This window comes from Antedon bifida, chromosome 8, assembly GCF_963402885.1.
Source record: "Antedon bifida chromosome 8, ecAntBifi1.1, whole genome shotgun sequence".
Classification (NCBI taxonomy): domain Eukaryota; kingdom Metazoa; phylum Echinodermata; class Crinoidea; order Comatulida; family Antedonidae; genus Antedon; species Antedon bifida.
In genome coordinates this window covers 23879919-23899538 of record NC_136233.1, presented here as the reverse complement: position 1 = coordinate 23899538, position 19620 = coordinate 23879919, and the positions used below count along the sequence as shown (strand labels likewise).

General features: G+C 33.4%; 5 protein-coding genes across 8 annotated transcripts in view; 1 reads left to right on the top strand and 4 right to left on the bottom strand.

Moving 5' to 3' along the window:
* Positions 1 to 8844, bottom strand: part of LOC144849787 (protein Flattop homolog) — a 35036-nt gene extending 26192 nt beyond the window's left edge. Inside the window, exon 1 of the mRNA XM_078706841.1 lies at positions 8835 to 8844. The gene's annotated coding sequence lies outside the window, so the exon portion shown is untranslated. The remainder of the gene's footprint in view (positions 1 to 8834) is intronic.
* LOC144849779 (DDB1- and CUL4-associated factor 8-like) lies at positions 232 to 5363 on the bottom strand. The gene is made up of 11 exons (XM_078706826.1): positions 5241 to 5363; positions 3627 to 4518; positions 3377 to 3436; positions 3085 to 3165; positions 2877 to 2971; positions 2584 to 2691; positions 2311 to 2438; positions 2104 to 2211; positions 1724 to 1974; positions 1347 to 1463; positions 232 to 1160 (listed from the first exon to the last, which is right to left on the bottom strand). The coding sequence occupies exons 2-11, from the start codon at positions 4434 to 4436 to the stop codon at positions 1038 to 1040; spliced, it is 1881 nt and encodes a 626-aa protein (XP_078562952.1). The 5' UTR covers positions 4437 to 4518; positions 5241 to 5363; the 3' UTR covers positions 232 to 1037.
* LOC144849785 (26S proteasome non-ATPase regulatory subunit 9-like) lies at positions 5370 to 7369 on the top strand. Its single transcript, XM_078706839.1, has 6 exons — positions 5370 to 5475; positions 5916 to 6018; positions 6236 to 6414; positions 6642 to 6743; positions 6850 to 6938; positions 7022 to 7369. The coding sequence occupies exons 1-6, from the start codon at positions 5371 to 5373 to the stop codon at positions 7044 to 7046; spliced, it is 603 nt and encodes a 200-aa protein (XP_078562965.1). The 5' UTR covers position 5370; the 3' UTR covers positions 7047 to 7369.
* Positions 7100 to 8828, bottom strand: LOC144849789 (ATP synthase peripheral stalk subunit F6, mitochondrial-like). Of its 2 annotated transcripts, none has more exons than XM_078706845.1 (4): positions 8716 to 8828; positions 8084 to 8252; positions 7646 to 7770; positions 7100 to 7406 (listed from the first exon to the last, which is right to left on the bottom strand). In XM_078706845.1, exons 2-4 carry the CDS (start codon positions 8242 to 8244, stop codon positions 7384 to 7386), a joined length of 309 nt encoding a protein of 102 aa, XP_078562971.1. In that variant the 5' UTR covers positions 8245 to 8252; positions 8716 to 8828; the 3' UTR covers positions 7100 to 7383. The 2 variants fall into 2 exon arrangements, with proteins under 2 accessions (XP_078562971.1, XP_078562970.1); XM_078706844.1 differs by having other exon boundaries at positions 8679 to 8768.
* A 438-nt stretch (positions 8845 to 9282) lies between the features above and the next one.
* LOC144849774 (sodium/potassium-transporting ATPase subunit alpha-3-like) lies at positions 9283 to 19311 on the bottom strand. Of its 3 annotated transcripts, none has more exons than XM_078706814.1 (16): positions 19259 to 19311; positions 16848 to 16943; positions 16185 to 16244; positions 15391 to 15600; positions 14702 to 14815; positions 14157 to 14409; positions 13620 to 13888; positions 13112 to 13310; positions 12797 to 12914; positions 12370 to 12689; positions 12089 to 12267; positions 11816 to 11952; positions 11351 to 11568; positions 10655 to 11181; positions 10415 to 10545; positions 9283 to 10201 (listed from the first exon to the last, which is right to left on the bottom strand). In XM_078706814.1, exons 1-16 carry the CDS (start codon positions 19283 to 19285, stop codon positions 9979 to 9981), a joined length of 3081 nt encoding a protein of 1026 aa, XP_078562940.1. In that variant the 5' UTR covers positions 19286 to 19311; the 3' UTR covers positions 9283 to 9978. The 3 variants fall into 3 exon arrangements, with proteins under 3 accessions (XP_078562940.1, XP_078562939.1, XP_078562938.1); XM_078706813.1 differs by lacking the exons at positions 15391 to 15600; positions 19259 to 19311 and adding exons at positions 15685 to 15894; positions 17274 to 17330; XM_078706812.1 differs by lacking the exon at positions 19259 to 19311 and adding an exon at positions 17274 to 17330.
* Positions 19312 to 19620: the final 309 nt, after the last annotated feature.

The following is a 19620-nucleotide window of genomic DNA, read 5'->3' as shown; positions in this document are numbered from 1 at the left end:
ATTTGGCGCCGGCGGGGGATGTAAAAACGTGTTTCGACACGTGCGTCATCCGCCGTCTGCTCAGCATGCTGCTGTGTACGTTTGAAACCGACGAATACAGTTTAATTTTTAGCCCAAAACATGAACAATTTTTATAATTGAATTTGAAATGTCTACAATAAAGATTGATTCATTTATTTTGTGTATCCAAATTGAAAATAAAAAATACTTTTGAAATTTGATTTAATGTATGTAAACCTGGCTTCTGGAAAAAATGTGTGGTTTATTTCAAGAAATGTTTTTAAAACAAATACAAATTCGTCAAAAATCATGATAGTAGATAGTAGAGTATGGAAGATGAAAGATAAGTAGCACTATGCCGCTTACTTTGAGAAAAACCTAAATTATCATATATTATATCAACAATGGTGTGTGCACAAATAAATACTTATTCTATATTTATTCAAATTTCAAGCATTTTTACTTTAAATTATAGCATAGAGACATAATAGTACTTAAGACAGAAGAATTCAAATCATATTATTCTCTTGATAAAAAGTATTCTGTTTAAAACATGGTTATGACTCTTCGGCAGTAAACTAACTTGAAATAAAAAAATACCTTCTGGAAAATTACAGCAATCTACAAAAACGTATCTACTGTATAAAGATGAACTTTTCACCTCAAATTTCAATGTTAGATCAAAAACTATATTAATTTTACTGTACAGAAATATCTTTCAATTGATTACAAGGTATACTTACAAGTACAGTACTTGTAAGAAATCAATAATTTTGGGGTTTTTTTGTCTTGAATGTTATTACGAATATTATAGAGTACTACTGCAGTATCACACAGTATTAAATAATCCAAATAGTTATTATTGTTATCCTTTCCCACTATCTCTTAAGATGCTGGGCATTGAACACCCACACCAGATGGAAACTCAACAGTTGTATCGCTGTCATCAGACCACTATCTCTTAAGATGCTGGGCACTGAACACCCCCACCAGATGGAAACTCTCCACTTGTATCGCTGTCATCAGACCACTATCTCTTAAGATGCTGGGCACTGAACACCCCCACCAGATGGAAACTCTCCACTTGTATCGCTGTCATCAGATTCAGATGTAGAAGAGTCATCACTGTCATCATTAATTTCACCACCAGCTTCTCTTGCCTGTAAAAAAAACAATAATTTAATCTGGGAAAACATGGGTATAAGCTGCTCACAATGTACATATTTTGGACAATCTGTAGCAAGCAACTCTGCATGCTATCTAGTGTAGAATAGAAAGCAAGATAAATGTTCATCTCTTCTTCATCGATTTGCTTTGAGATATCACAGTTAACCTTTCACACTTACCTGTCTCCTCGCTCTCCTCTGAAGGTGCTGCATCAGTAACATCAGCATTGTACTATCAATACCATCTGGCTCACGCCGACGCTCTTCATCTCGTTCTCGGTGGTTACTATACATAGTCTAATAACGAATAGTAACATTTATTTTAAATCTCTGAAGTTTATTAATATTGGGGTGATACATTGATGCCAGGATACCACTGTTATGTCTTTTAGTATTTTTGACGAAAAAAAGTGTGATGTGCCCAAATATGGTAGTGATATGACATCATCATGTCCATATATGGGCACAACACATTTTTTTTGTCACATAAAGTTTGATAGTGTTAACTTCTGCATTACATTCATGTAAAAAGACATGCTATAGTGAACAAACATTACCCTTTTGAGTCTTTCAAGTTTAGTTGGTTGCTCAGCAAGAGGCATCCAGATCTTAATATCATGATCAAGACCACTGGTAGCAAGCACGGCGTTAGTAGGGTGCGGTTCTAAACAGTTTACAACACCCCCTCTATCTCCTTCCATAAATTGCACTATCCTTTCTGTTTCCTTATGCCACAGAAAAATATTTCCACAATCACTTCCACTCACAACATATTCACTGTTGGGTCCGTAGAAATTAACGCCTTTCACTGCAAGTGAGAAGAAAAATATGTTCATCCATTTCTAGTCAACAGTTTTCAATAAAGGACTGTACTGTAAATTATTTATTTTTACCATTTGGACACTTCATTAAAAAGTTACATACACCATAAACTAACCTGTAGCATTGTTTCTATGGCCAACATATCTGTGAATGTGTGGAGCTTCATCACTATGACTAGTGTTAAACAGGTAAATATCATCATCATTGTAACTTGCTAATAATTCTGTAACAATAGATATTACAATTAGATTGATTAATTCAGCCAATTAACAGGTTGTAATACTAATGCAATACTGTACAACCAAGCAAGCACCAACATTACCTGTTCCATTATGTGAGTAGACCAGACAAGTAATATTGGCCTTCACCTCTTCTCCTACCAAATGTTGAGGGCAAAACTTTTTCACAACTTCACAATTGTTTTCACTAACTTTCCTTCTATCATATATTCTGAGGAAATAATAAAGATGATTTGAAATTAAACTGTACATGCTTCTCTACTTTCCTACCCAACTACCCTGATTTTGGCCTCCATAGCCAATGATAAACAAAGAAAAGGTATGAGGTATATCAAAATGATTACTAGACTACTTACCTAACAAAATGATCCCGGCCTCCAACTGCAAATTCATTGACGTCAGTGGGTTTAATGAATATAGTATACAATGCCAATTTCCTTTCTTTTTCCTTCACTAACACCAATCTAAAAGTAAGAAAGAATTAGCTCAGAACTTGAGTACACTATGAGACTGAATTGCATCTATAACCAAAACATAGTACGCTATTTGCAGCCCAGAATTAGAGTAACAATGTAGTATCAATAAAAGCAGAAATAGATTTAGGTCGGATATATTGAAATTTCCTAATAAACAATGATTTATATCATACTTGTTTGGTTTTTCTTGTCGAAGATCGATGCTAAAAACTTGACCATCTTCACCGCATGATAAAAATATTACAGGTGATGCCGGCTCAAGAGCAAGCTAAAATAAAATGTGAATTTTGATGATTCAAATTCAAATTATATATGATATAATATAATAATATGATTCTTGTCAACTACACAACAGGCATCAAAACATCTAAATACTGTTACCTTGTGAGCAGATCCTTTGTGCCAAGCAAGCTTTCGTGGTATTATGTTGTTGCCAACACTTGATATTTCAGCAACCCTCACCTTTTAAAATAATATAAAATATTAAAATTCTTATCAGAAAATATGAACTCGGCACACCACTACTAGTAGTATCCTAACTGCAGCAGCAAAGTTAAGATACTTGTAGTTGAATGATGAATTTGTATTCTTGGTATTTATAAGTTATGATATACCACAAACAAAGTTATCATATCACTATCTCAGATAACATCTGAATGACCAAAGAACTGACCTGTCCATCTCTTGCACAACTCACAATTGTTGAGTTTCTGCTGAATGGCATGAACTTGGCCTGTAACAAAAATAAATGTTGAAGACTTTATGATGGTCACTACAGGATTATCAAAATTATCTCATTTAATAACCAAAAATAATCTTTTCAGAGAGTTCTGGTTTTTTGGGTGGATGTTTTTTCAACTACAATACATTGCATTACAAATAAGCAATATAGATACATTTAGAACTTTATTGTAGGAAAATACCTGAAAAACATTGGCACGATGTCCACTATTGTACTGTAGAATTTTCTGTTGTCGAGCCCAATCCCAGAGAATGATCTTGAGGTCATCGCTTCCACTGGCAAGTAAGTTCCCTGATGGATTGAAATGCAAAGTGTTGACACAACCTTCATGACTCTTTAACTCGGCATACTTTTTAAACCGTTTTACCATCGATACATTTCCAATAGTTCTGTGACAAAAGTGGATCGGATTCCGAATCAAACCTCTTTCACGTTTAAAAAGATCTGGAAGTGCTCTCCAAATGAGAGGAGGTTCAGGTTTATTTTTTTGTTCATCTTCAAAGTCACTCATTTCATCATTTTCATCTTCTCTTGGTTCAATTTCTTCATCTGTAGAAGTTTCACTTTGATCTACCAAATTGTCTAATTCATCAACACTATCACTGTCTGATGCGATACCCTCTCTTTCTTCATCATTGTTTACATGGCGGTTTCGATAGCTTCTTTGATTTCTTTTTGTTTTATTATTATTAGCACTGCTCTCTTCTTTTCTGTCATCTTCTTCCAAATCAGCCATTAATTTTGATTCTAAATTGTCAATTGCTTCGTCAATTTCGTTTGATAATTCTTTGTCCTTTCCAGCATCGCCCTCGGCCTGTGAAGGTTCATCTTTTCTTTCAGAATCGTTTCCAGATGAACTTTGTTGCGATCCATTTTCTTTGGTTTTGTTAACTTCATTACTTGTGTCACATGATTCGTTGTGATGGTTTGAACTCTGTTGATGATCACATGACTCTGGTTCTATTTTGTCACCACAGTTCGGTGTTGCCATGGCGACTTGCTAATTTTTTAGAAATTCTTCATTTGGAATCTGTTACAGAAACTTATTGTATTTCTATGTCAAAGTTCAAAATCTGTGGAGCAAAAAGCAAGATTGTATTACCCTTCTTTGAATAACAAGCACATTTCTAACTCCTTCACATTCCTACATAATTTGTACTCTGGCAATTGTCTGAATTAATCTACTCATAGTCATTTATATTGTCAGATCTATCTATCAATGAGGAAGGTCAGGTTGAATTGAATGAATGGGAGATCAAGAACTTAGCATCAACTTCCACTAGATCATGGGTATGGAACACACTGGAAATGAAATGATATTGTGTAAAAATAAACACCAAACACTGGGGAAAAAACAGTAGCAGTAAAAGTTAATTGCATTTACCTAATGTGTAGTAGGCGTTATTTAAATGTCATATTACATTGGATCATTGTTGTTGTATTGTGTGTACTTAATACGCAATATTACTAAGCCTAAATGTTCCATTTCAACTTTATTCTGTTTCATAAAACATGCTCTTCTTAGGTAAAGATAAAATGGCACAACTAGTAAATCATTAATTATGTCAGCTGTATACTTAAAAGCTAAAGTTCAATCAGGACATCAGGCAATCATTCACTGTGTTGTTTAGACAGCACAGACAGTTTTGTTGTCACTCACTCACTTCATTCATGACGTATAACCAATTATAATGTTGTTTTTAGAGGTTTTATACCTTAAACTAGGAAAGAATAGACACATAATTAACAAGTGCAACTATTTTACTTCTCAATGCAACATATTTATGCAAATTACCTGCTAATATAATCTTCTTTTAAACCTTGTGTTGTGTATGCACGTACATCATAATTTTCTCTCTCAACCAAAATAAAGACGAATTACGTCACATGAACATCGCCCTCTCAAGTTCAAAATCAAAACAAAAATGGCAGCCTCCATGGAGAAATTAAGAAATGATGTTCAAACACTGATTGTTGAAAAAGAAGAAATTGAAAAAGAAATTAAAGAATTTAGCGAAGTTTTAAAATCGGTTAGTAATCGGGTAGTTATTAATACTGCTATAAATATGCCTATTAATAGGGCTAGGCCTAAGAAAAAAAGATGATGAGTCAGTTTAGGCTAGAGACTAGAGGTAGGCCTTTTAGGCTCTATATAGCTAGTCAGTATAGATGGTAGATAGGCCTAGGTCTAGTGTGAATGTGACGGAGCTGTTGAATGTATCTTGCATAGAATCCTAGTAAAATGTCACACTCGCTGGGTAGTGACATATTAAATACTAGCTAGCCTAGTAATAACAGTAACAATAATTAAATTTATACTTATAGTTTAATACTCATCTCATTAATATGTTTTATGTACTACATGCTGATGGAGGGAGGCATTTATATATTCTGTTACTGTACTTTAAAATTAATTTATAATATTAATTTTTTGTATTAAAAATAACTATTTTAAATTAAACAATTACAGCAAAAAGATGTTGGGATGAAAAGTCCACTAGTTGATGAAGAAGGGTATCCAAGAAACGACATTGATGTTTACACAGTGAGAACAGCACGTCAAACAATTATATGTACGTTTTATTTAATAAATAGCCTAATATTAAATAAAGTTAAATTACATTTACCAAAGCTACTGGAAAAGATAATCTGTCTGTCTCTCAACAGCCACTCACTCAGTCCATATTTGAAATTCATTATTTAATACTTGTGTTGTATGAAATGTAATATTGGTTAATAATAATATATATTAATAATTGATAAATTGAATTAATGTTTGTTCTGTTGAAGGTCTTCAGAATGACCACAAGGCAAAGATGAAAGACATAGAGAATGCTTTACACGCTTTACACAGTGTCCAACGAGACCAGCCTGCGAAAACAATAGAACCTATCAAGATGGCAGAAACTACACTCGTCCCATTCGCCAAAATTGACCTGGTTTCTGCTGGATCACCAGCAGAACAAGGGGTTTGTCAGGTTTTGTGTTTAAGCTTGGTTCCCACTGGAGACAAAACGCAAGCGTGTTGACCAATCACAAGTGAAAGATTGAATAATCCAAAGCTTGTGATTGGTCAACTTGCTTACGTTGCGTTATGTCTGTGTGGGAACCAAGCATTAGTAGTAATTCATGGATATCTGTTATAATGTGTTTTTTAAAGATTACTATAGAGTAGCAGTGGTGTAATCTCTTTTAGGACTTCAAGGTTGGTGATGAAGTGGTCAGTTTTGGATCAGTACACAAGAATAATTTTAAAAACATTCAAGCGATTGCAAGTATTGTGCAGAATAGCCAAGGGGTAGGTACCGACCGTGATATTCCATGTAGAATAGTACTATCTCAGAACTGTTTGTTTTTTAATTAAATGTACAGTACTTAGTATTACCATATATTTTTCTCTCCAGAAACCAATCAGAGTTGTAGTTTTAAGAAATTCCAAGAAGACTGTTCTATCACTCACCCCTAAGAAATGGAGTGGAAGAGGGCTGTTAGGGTGAGTTTGCGGCACCTTACATTACTCTCTAGCAAACTCTCTGTATAAATATCTTTTTTAATATGTAATTTGTTTATCCACAGATGTAACATTGTACCCATGAGATGATGTAAGAAGAAAGTATTATGAATGTGATTTGACAGCATTGAAACAATACAACATAAACTTCTTTATACTTTATTTTATATGCTATTAATTTATAAACAGTTTTATGGCCTTTCTGGATTAAGATTGGACTTATCGGAAATTGTAATTAAGTTGTGACTTAATGCATCCTGGTTATTATTTTAAAAACTTCATCAAAATGTAGTCCTTCAAATAAATCGTAACCCGACTACTTCTCATCGTAATATAGGTCATTGTAGGGAAACTGATTCTAGCAATTTATTCTGGTAAATCCTGAACACATCAATCAACTTGCATCAAATTAACTTTAAACAACAAATCACTTTTCTTCAAAATTTACTTCTGTGAATAAATGAACAAAATATTTAATTTGATGTATCAACGAAATAAAGACACTCATTAAAAAGTGTAATCCTTTGATACGTGTGAAATGATACTGTTATATATTGGATATAAGTATATTGTGCACAGTACTTGTGTTACTGTTACTTTTTTTTTTATATTTTGAGTCAGAAATGAATGAAAATTAATACTGTTGGTAACCTGCTGAAAGTAGACGAAATATGGACAACACCACAAACCTTTAAAATTAAAATCTGGGAACTGTGTCATGTCTCCGCCGCCATACATCCTATTTAATTTGGAGGTTTCTTGCTCAATCTCCTTCAGTATTTGTGGATTAGGGTCAATCATGCCACCACTTGATCTGAAACATACAATTTTAAATGAATGATTGATATTGTGAAGAAGTGTTACTCACTTTTTTAAAAAAAATGTTAAATCAATTAAAAAAAATCATTAGATCAAATGCAATGGTTTCCAAAGGTTTAGGTAAAAAAGACAAAATATGTACATTACATTTAACTTGTTCATAGTACTGTATATCATACTTTTTGTACTTGCTTGTAGTATAACAGATGGTAAATACAGTATAGTTTACTATGCAGTGCAGTTAAATTAATAACTTCAATAAGATATTGTATGTAATTTTTTACAGTAAATGACCATACAGTACTCACTTGCTTTTACTGGCATATGCCCTGACTTTATCCAGGTACAATTTCTGAATAGGATCTAGGTTGGCTTCTTTATTTAACACTGCTGATGTGGATGTAATAGTTCTACACATGCTCACAGACAGCCTCATTACAGGCAATATTTGCCTTATTGAAGATTGCATTTTAATTCCTATTAACAAAAAGATAATTATTAATAATATTAATAATTAATATAAGAAGACAAAATCCCTCTAAAAAGGATGGATATCCCATTTTTGATTTTGTATAATTGTTTTTTACACTTTATTCTGGTGGGCATTGATTATAAATAATTGATATTTTAGGAGGACCCGCACTACTACTTCTACTACTGGCTGCTAGGCTAAGGTTCCTAGGTCCAGGCTAGCAATTGCCTCCTCTCTATCTACGCCTCACTCAATCACGTCCGTCGTCAGCGCGCCTGCTGCTCTCTGTTCTGCAGAGGAGGAGTAGCTAGTAGGCCTAGCCTTAAAATGCAATTTAAACACCTTCAGAAGCAAATTATCATAAAATATCATATGCAAATAACAATATACAATAATAAAAGTACTCAGGTCGTAAATTTTAAATAAGTTACGGTATGACGACCTGCTAAATTTAACAAATAAACTCACGATTTTGTAGCGACAATCTCACCGGCGAAATGAAATACTGAAGACGACTGTACTTTAATACTTTAAAGCGGCTGGCGCGCTGCAACTAATCCGCCAAATGATTAAATGAAAACTAGGTTCAGAACAACGGCAAAGTGCCATGTTATGACGCGCGCACGCCGCCTGAACATCTTTGAGAACTAACAAAGTGCCCTCTACATGGTTGTCAATAGTGTTATATCTCCTACTTGTTTTTAAGGAAATGAAGCGGTCTCCTGCCCTGCATAATTGGCATACAAGCGAGTGGTGGATCTCTGTATTTATCTTTACCAGATAAGCATAGATATTGCCTCACTCTTCAAATTAATACCACCATATCACACGCTACTTCGATCAACAGTATAATACCAGATCATCATCTTCTACAATCGCAGAGTACCTACTGTATCAGTGATCTCCTCCTCTGAAACACTGCTGGTTTTCAGTATCAGTATTCACTGTATGTTTCATATATCTGTTGTCAGTTGGTTTTGTTTATAATTAATATTACCACATACGTATTAGAATAAAAGAACATAGGACACAATGTTGGTGTGGTTATTTTTATTGAACACAATAATCAACTTAGCTGCACAAATTGAAAAGCACAAGAACAGCAAAATGAAACAGTGATAATAGTATAGAACTATAGGAATCAACAATGTTATGTTTAGTATGTTTGACATGAAAGGGACATTTTTTAATACAGTATAAACTTTTTTAACATCTAAAGTGCAATATGTTGAAATTGTTTGGTTTGTAAAATTTGTTTGACATAAATATGGGTATATGAGTATACGATTTGTTTAACATCTAAAGGGCAATTTTTTGAAATTATTTAATACATTTTTTAGTACAGTATGTATTATTTTTTTCAATACTTGGGAATAGATGGAATTATTTAGTACGTTCAATTTGGGATATTTAAGGGTAACAGATAGCAATGTTTTTACAACATTTAAAGGTACTGTAGTTTAATACTACTGTAAGTACAATTTATAGGGATTACTTTATGTATGGTGGAGGGATGTTGAAGATACACAGTTGAGATTACAGTTACCAAGTCATTTTATATGGGTAGGCTTATTCAAATGATGCTCTGTTGATCAATGAAGATGTTATATTATGTGAACAATATTATGTTGGACAATTCTATGGCAAGTGTGTGATGATGAATATGTAAACATTTTAGTTATGTAATCTATTTAAACTACATGAATACTGTATAACAATATGTTTGGACTACTAATAGTAAGTCTCCTTTTCAACCCATCCACCTGGTCTGGATCTAATGATGTAACGTCTGCACTCATCGTAAACAAAGATGAGGAGACTGAATGGGAAGGCAGTAAACCACCAGTTGATTCTGATGGGATACATACGAAGACCATTCTCAAGACCTGGACAGTAAGACAAGAAAGCTGCCAGGCAGGTTTCGAAGATAAGACCAGTGTTCAATACCCAGTTGCTGAAAAAATAAAATATAAAGTGTTTAAACTTTTAAGCATATTGAATTTTAAGACGTATTGTTTATTACAACATAGATAATAGTGCATGATAGATAACAATAATTTCACCTGTATGTTAATGTGATCATTTACATAAAACAGATAATTACAGTATCTGGTACGGTACACTCAATGACAGTACATTTACAGTTGTGTAATAATTAAAAACTTACTGCATTCCTTGATCAACGACAGAGTTACGTCGAGTCTTGCAAATGATTACATCAGCCCATTGTACAATTACAATGCTCACAAAGAAGGCAGTATGACATGTGTATTCAAGAACCTTACGCTGTTGATAAGACTAAAAAAAAAACAAGCATATTATAAATACCTTTATTTAGTGATATCTTTTATTATTGAGTAGGAAATAGAGTTCAGAATGCACTACTAATACTGTAAATAGAACTTACCCATTCAGAGCCATACGAATCTTGGACATGATGGTTAGTGACATCATCCCACTGACTTCTCAATCCAACCAGACGATTGGGAAGGAATCCATTCTCAGCCATGATTACAAAATAAGTGAAGAACCCTGCTGACGCTTGGATCATTCCAATCTGTCCGTACGACACACTAATAAGACGCTCGTTCACCAATTTATCTTTCTCGGAATCACGCGGTTGACGTTTCATAATATCACTTTCTGCTTCCTCATAGGCAAGGGAGATAGCAGGCCAGAGATCAGTACCCAAATCAATACATAGGATGGTAACAGTACCAAGAGGGAGTGGAATGGACACCAAAATGAATATAAGGAAAGGTGAGATTTCTGGGATGTTACTTGTTAGGGTGTAAGCAATGGATTTCTTAAGGTTATCAAAAATAAGACGGCCTTCTTCAACACCTGTTACGATGGATGCAAAGTTGTCATCTAAAAGGATCATGTCAGCTGCTTGCTTACTCACATCACTTCCGGCAATACCCATAGCAACACCTAAAATAAACAGTTTAATCATTATATTTTAATGAGCTTTTAATAAATAATAATAATTTTAATAAACCTGAATTGAATAATCAAACTATACAAGTGGAATAATAATTCTGAGTAACACATTGCTTAAAGTGTAAAGCTTGTTTGACAAAAAAACTGTGATAAACCTCACCAATATCAGCTTTCTTCAGAGCAGGAGAGTCATTGACACCATCTCCTGTGACGGCAACAATCTGCTTGGCTCTCTGACAACCTTCAACAATAATCAACTTCTGTTGAGGTGATGTACGTGCAAACACAATCTCTGTGTGGTTGCTAAGAATGTCATCTAGGTCTTCATTAGTGATGTCTTTCAATTCAGATCCGTGTACAACACAGGCTTTGGCTTCACTGAAATAGTGTTCAAAGAGGATGCACAACATAATATTCCATATAAAGAACAATCAATAGTTATTGTACAACTTGGCTTAAATAAAAATCATAATACAATTCTTAATGTTCTATTATATATTTTATCCTGTAATTGGTATTTACACGTCAAAAAAAGTGTGATGTGCCCAATACACAATATAGTAGTGATATGACACATTCAAAAGGTAAATATATTGGTAGTTAAAGGCATAATTGTTGTGCTTACCGAGGGTTGACTTCAGCAACTGGTACACCTGTACGCTGAGCAATGTCTTCAACGGTCTCATTTCCTTCTGAGATAATACCAACACCTTTAGCAATAGCTTTAGCTGTGATTGGATGATCTCCAGTTACCATGATAACCTAAAACAAAAATATTATTAATTTAAAGATAATCTGACTATAGTCCGACAACTAGTCAACATAATTAACATTGACCTATGACCTTTATATATTAATGTTCTTTGCCTGATTTGTTTATATATATTTATATATATACCTTAATTCCAGCACTTCTGCATTTGCCTACAGCGTCTGGTACAGCAGCTCTTGGTGGATCAATCATGGACATGAGTCCAACAAAGCACAGATTTTCCAAAGGAAAGTTAACATCATTGTCAACATCAAACTCAAAACCACGAGGGAACTTATCAACTGGCAACCACATCTGACAAAATCCTGTCAAAAGAAGGTATACACATATTAACAAGTAGAAAAATAATCTTGAAATCCATATAATAATGCACCACAAAAAGCATGTCAAAAACACTTGATACTAACCAAGTACACGTTCTCCAAGGCCTCCAAGCTCTAGGTAAGCATTGTTAAAAGCAGCCTTCATTTCTTCTCCAAGAGTTTCTTCCTTTCCATTCAACGAGATTGTAGAACAGCGATCAAGAATTCTTTCGGGGGCGCCCTTCATCACAAGTAGGTAGCGTTCATCACCTTCAGCTTCATGGATAGAAACTTGGTATTTGTTGGTAGAGTTGAATGGAATTTCTGCTATTTTTTTGTTCTTGCTTCTGAATGCAGTGACACTTCCACGAGTCAACTCAACATACTTTGTCAATGCTGATTCTGATGCATCTCCAGTTGTTTCTCTACAAACAAGTTTATACACAAAATGTTATACATTGCATTTAAAAACAAAGTCATATTATATAAAATTTATGAGGTGCTAGAATAAATATGCTCCAATTCAATATACCTTTGCTGTATAGGTACATCTTCTTGACCTGCTTTGAACTCTGACCTATTACACAACATAGCAATACGGGTCAGCTCGAGCCACGACAGAGACTCTTTGTTGTCGGAACTGCCTCCACCTAAACAAACAAAAACAAGATAAATTTGACAATATACTGCAGAATACAAAATAACAATACAGGTATAAGTAAACAATGATTTTTTTTTGGTAATAAGTAAACGATATTTAGTTTAATATTTTAGTTGAGAATATAAACAATATAGGTAAAAGAAAACAAAATAATTTTCTATATGTCATTGGAAATAAGTTACTAACCTGACTGATCTTCAGTAGTGTCGGCCTCAACAATCTTATTGTCAAACCACAAATGAGCAACTGTCATTCTATTCTGGGTCAAAGTTCCGGTTTTGTCGGAGCAAATGGTTGAAGTGGATCCAAGAGTCTCTACAGCTTCTAAATTCTTGACCAGACAGTTCTTCTTGGCCATTCTCTTGGCTGTCAGTGTCAAACACACCTATATCAATGAAATAGGGTGGATGAAAATTACCAATAATTAGGATTTCACTTGATCATGTCCAATTACAATTAAGTGGCTCCGTTTGAGAATGTAAACATGAAGGATACACAAGAATTTGAAGTACTTGGATTAGAAGTAAAAACAGTGTCAATTGTTTGTTTGTATTTCGATTCCATTCATCATACATATCATACATAAAAACAGTCAAATGATAAAACATCATCATTATTTGATGAATTCAGGACAACCCAATCCTAAAAAAATAATTAGTTTCCATTGGGGTCTGATAACATATGAAATACTTACGGTGACAGTTGCAAGCAGACCTTCAGGTACATTGGCCACAATGATACCAATCAAGAAGACAACAGACTCAATCAGAGTGTATTCAAGGAAGAAGGACAGGAAAAAGAAAGTAACTCCCAAGAAGATTGCAACACCACTGATAATGTGAATGAAATGTTCGATCTCTCTTGCAATTGGTGTCTCGCCAACATCCAGTCCAGATGCAAGGTTTGCAATACGTCCCATCACAGTGTTATCGCCACACTGGATCACAATCCCCTTGGCATTACCTACAAAATTACCAATCAATTGGTTCTTACATGTACATTAGTGTTATCTATACACTTTTTTAACAATTTATTTAACTAGCCAATTCTTGGTACTGTATCTAATTTCTAATGTCCAGTATCATAAAAAATACCATGATATAGCATCACATGTGTGTCACATGTACCACCTGGTATCCTAGAGGCACTACATGTGATACACATAAGATGCTGTACGATACTTGACAAGTATGATCAAAGGTGAAGAAACAGAAGAGAACTAAAATGTTACCTTCGACAGCATTGGTAGAGAAGAAAGCAATATTCCTGGTCTCAAGTGGGTTATCATTGGTGAATTCAGGTCCACGTGATTGAGGTTCAGATTCACCAGTCAGCGAAGAGTTGTCTACTTTCAAACTTCGTGCTTCAATGATTCGGATGTCAGCTGGAATCCTGTCGCCTCCTTTCACTTCTACGATGTCACCTACAACAACTTGGTCAGCATTTATAGAACTCCATTGTCCACTACGAAGCACCAAAGCTTCCTAAACAACAGATAGTTCAATAATAAGCCACAGAATAAAATAAGCTCACTTTTTAAATGTCTAAACTTATCACTTTTTAAATGTCTAAAGTCTATACCATCTGGAAATAACAAATTCCAATGGTCCTCATCACATTTTTCCTTCCATATAACTTTCTCATCTTTTATCATTTAAATATTTCACTTTTGATATCAAATGTGCCCAAATATGGTAGGGAGATGTCCAAATATGGTAGTGATATGACATCATCATGTCCATATATGGGCACAAACTGAATGATTGACAAGCTTACCTGAGGAACCATTTTTTCAAAACTTTCCATGATGGCAGCACTTTTAGCCTCTTGGTAGTAGGAAAAGCATCCAGTGATGATCACAACAAATGCCAGCACAAGTCCCAGGTACAACTAACCAAGAAAGAAGAAGAGATTAAGAAAATGTTGTTTGTAATGGTCATGTATTGTATGTGTATTTTGTTCAAATGTTTAGGTTTGGTACTATTGTTTTAAATGGTCATGTATTGTACATATGTGTATTTTGATCAAATCTGTGAAACAACCTAGGTTGGTATTATACTTGGTGCCTAAATGAACAAAAGTAAACTGTTTATGTTAAAATGTAATGTAGTTTTAATGTTAATTAAAGTTTAAAACAAAAACAATTTGCAAAAAAATGAAGCAAATAAACTTATAACAAAGCCACCAAAACTGTTTGAAAAAAGCTAACAAAACTGTTTATAAAAAGCTAACAAAACTGTTTGAAAAAAGCTAACAAAACTGTTTATAAAAAGCTAACAGAACTGTTTGAAAAAAGCTAACAAAACTGTTTGAAAAAAGCTAACAAAACTTCCAATGCTCAATTAATACTAGTACTGTACCAATTATGAACAGCTTTGGTTTAAAATCGTTTCTTGCAATTTCTGAATTACATTCCTTGTTTTGAGATTCCAATTAATTTGTTTTTTGTAACCGGTTTCACTTACATTATCCTTAGTAGCTTCATCAAACCCTGCCTTTGAACACTCAATACCAAAAGCAAAGAAACACAAAATAGATCCAATCCAAAGCAAGGTGGCGAAACCACCAAACAACTGTTTGCAAAATTTAATCCATTCAGGTGTTTTTGGAGGTGGTGTTAGTGCGTTGGGCCCATCACGTTCTAAAACTTCCTTAGCTCTCTGTTTTGTTAATCCCTGAATGTCAACAACATTATAAACAAAGTTAGTAATAACAACAACATTGAACTGCAAATAGCAGTGGTTTAGGTTTGTACTTACGTTATCTTTCTGAGTTTCTTCAAATCCAGTTTTACTACATGCAATGCCAAAGGCAAAGAAACACAGGATGGAACCAAGCCAAAGGAGGGTGGAAAAACCACCAAAAAGTTGTCGACAAAATTTCAGCCATTCTGGAGTCTTCGGTGGCGGAGTTAAACGATTTGTACCGTAACGTAGCAAATTGCTGGCAACTCCTTCTGGTGTTAATCCCTATTATGCATGTTTTATCACCAAATATGGATATGTACTACTCATTGATTATATATTAATGATATCAACATCAAAATCTCAAACTCCCACACAAATTATCAACATTTTCAGCAATAAATATATCATGGTATGGTTAAAAGTATCAACATTAAAATCTCTTAAACTTTCACATTGCAATCATCAACATCTTCAGCAATAAACATATCAATATCATGTAATCTTGTTTAAAGTACACACTTTATACTTTAAATAACTAAATCAGGAATATACATTTGACAATATTGACTTACTTCAGTAGGACTTGTGGTCAAACGCTTGTAAAGATCGTCAATTGCTATTTTATGCTCATCCTACAAGAATAATTAACAAAAACATTACAGAATTCATTAAAATGTCAAATGAATATGAGGACTATTTTTGTAATGGATTAAAGTACTTTGCTTATTTATGTAATGTTTATGATGAATAGAAATAAAGAAAGATGAAATAAAATATGATAAAATTAATCAAGATGTGAAGAGAAAATGTAAAAGGATTATATGTTTCATTGCATAAATGATACATTATAATATTCTAAGGCAATTGATCTTAACGATTTCTTAACCTTGGATATGAATCATTTATGCATAACACTAACAGGATATATTGACCTTCATCCAATCACGTTGCGACAACCGTTCACATCCTTTTAAGGACATGGCAATTATCTATGCAGGAACTGGCTGACAGAATGAATACATTAAAAAAGAGACACATCTTGTGTACAGTATAAACGTTTACTAGAAGGGGTATTCACTAGCAATATTAGTAATATATAATGTATATTCTTATTTTGTAAAAGCATTAAATAGAATAGAAGTTTTTAATTAGTAATAAGCTAAAGAATGTGAATAAATTCTTTACTGGATTTGTCAAACAAAATGATATATATTAGAAGGTTTTAACAAACGTACAAGTTCCAATTCCTTCTTGAGGTCAGCCATATCTGCCTTCTTCTTGCCTTTCTTCCCCTTCTTGGCAGAAGGCTCCACTGTCACTTTCATGTCCCCCTAATAAAATAAAATTGCAATCATATCAACATTGTGCCATTAACTTAATAGAATTGCTTTAACTTTGTGTACAGTACTCAGATTAATTATGTAGTGCTTATCTAAGATATATTGAATGCTTTTGTAGAAAAATCTGTATAAAAAATGAATAATCAATATCAATAACATATTCCATATTATTAACATTAACTCAATAAATTCAACTTTGTGTACAGTACTCATTAATTATTTAGTGCTTATCTAAGATATCTTGAATGCGTGGAAGAAGCTCTATAAAAAATGAATAAATTAACATCTTATTTGATAATATATTCCTACAAGATTACTTACATTAGCCTCATAATTCAGCAGTACAGGCGTGTTATCCGCCATTATCAAATATATATGTTACTCTCACACTAACAAAACTAAATCTACCAGTAGTTCTAATGGTATCCTATCTTTATGGGATAATATAAATGTTAGTACCGGTTATGTAAAGGAAATGCATTGGTCAATACACAACAAACAAGCCATTGTTCTATAAATATATATGAATACACCTATTGTTTTAAGTGACTTAATTCATTTGGTTTTGATATGACACTAAATACAATACTTTCTTCCACCAAGAAGCATATGACTAACTTCAGAGGTCATTGGATTTAAATTGACAAAATAACAGACAATTCAGCAAAACATTTGGTTTTTATTCATTTGTAAATCAATAACTAAATTAAGTAAAATTGCTAAAGGAATTGTGGGGTAGAAATTACGTCTTCACTGCATATAAAAAGATCAACAAAATAGGAATTATTAATAAAATAATAAAAAATACCATATAAACCATAGCAAATGGAAACATAAAACATTATGACTTGGCATAAAAAAGGGCAGTGTACTGGTAGTGTAATAATACAATCACTGATAGTAGGTAGGTAGGTAGGTAGGGTGTACCACTGATAACTATATGTCAAGTATATGGTATTACAATTGTACTGTATACCGTATTCTGTTTTCATCATAAGATATGCAGATCTTTTTCTAGTAATAGCACAATTACCGTACAGATTTTGCATCTTTTTTTGGTAACTAAATAATCCAGTCAACAGGATATGACCAATTCAGCAAAGGATTCTTTTTAATTCAATTTCCTTTGCAACCAATAGGGCAACAGGTTATCCCTACTGAATAAAGGCTAGCAATAGAAACAATAACCTTTATTCACACTAACCTAGGCTTTATTCACACTAACCTAGGCTTTATTCACACTAACCTTTGTTCTTTTTGTATAGTCTTATAACCTTTGTTCACACTAACCCCCTTATCTTTTTGTATAGTCCTATAACCTTTGTTCACACACACTAAATCTCCTTATCTATTTGTATAGAACAGTTGATTGTGATCAATGGGACCAAAGTCTTGATAATATTGTGTATTGGTATTTAATCAATGGGACTAAAGTCTTGGAATTGTGCAATGGTATATAATTATTTGTACTACCCTTGGAAAGCATTGATGTTAAAACATCAGACCACATATCCATGATTGAATTTACAAGACAAAAAATGTGAAAAAAAACTATCATGCTCCTTTAAAACCTTAATAAAGCAGTCTGCAATACTGTATATTTTATAAGGTTTTCCAAAAACACAAGCAAGTGTAACCTATCAACCAGCAACATATAAATTAAAATTATGTGACCTCAGGGAAATGGTGGAAAATTTTGGGGAAAAAAATATTTCAGAAACCAAGGAGTCACTTTTCTCATTGCTTGAATGTGTAATCTTTTTAAAAAAATAAAATTTAATAGGCATTTAATAAAACTTATTTTTTACCACCAGCAACTGTGTTTAATATAATAATTAGGAAAAAAAAACAATAAACTGCCAAGATTCTTTTATGTTCTCTATGCAGAATGAAATAAACAAATGTCAAATAATCTAGGGTCTATGACTTAACTAATTTGCATAAAAAGCAAAGAAACCAAATTATTTATAGAATTTTTGTAATAATATAGAAGATGAATTACATTCTTATAACATACATATGTCACACGTGACACACCCACCCTCCTCCCCAACCTAAATTTCAGCAATATACAGCGGGCGGGTGTGTGCATATGTGAGCCTGGCTGGATGGCAAAAACCTAGGCTAGGAATAGAAACATGATCATTATCTCACACCGGCACACGATCTCCCTGCAAAAGTGTGTATAACTTTTCATCTTTCAATCGTACAAGTTAAAAAATCAAATATTTCTAAATAAAACATTAAAACAAATAAACCGTTAATATAGCAATTATATATAATATTTCATGTTTAAAAATACTTACATCAGATTTTTTAGCTGTAGCCGCCATCTTGACTGTAGATCGCGGTGGTTTTTTGGCCTATGAAGAAAAAGAAGGCGTTTCCTCCATACAGAGACGCGCATGATACGCAAATTAATTACCCAACTACGTCACGTTGATTGACATCTTGTCTCAATATCAATCCGCCAAGTGTTCAAGTGTAATTTGACTCTTATGTAGGCTACTTCACTTTAAAATTCTATAAATTAATTATTCGTTTAGTATGTTCTGTATGCCTATCTATGGTAAAGTTGTTCACAAAAACTAGCCAGTACAATAGTTAGTACTGTTGTAGTATGAAAACTAGGCTTAGGGGATATGTATCATCAAGTTTCAGATTCAAA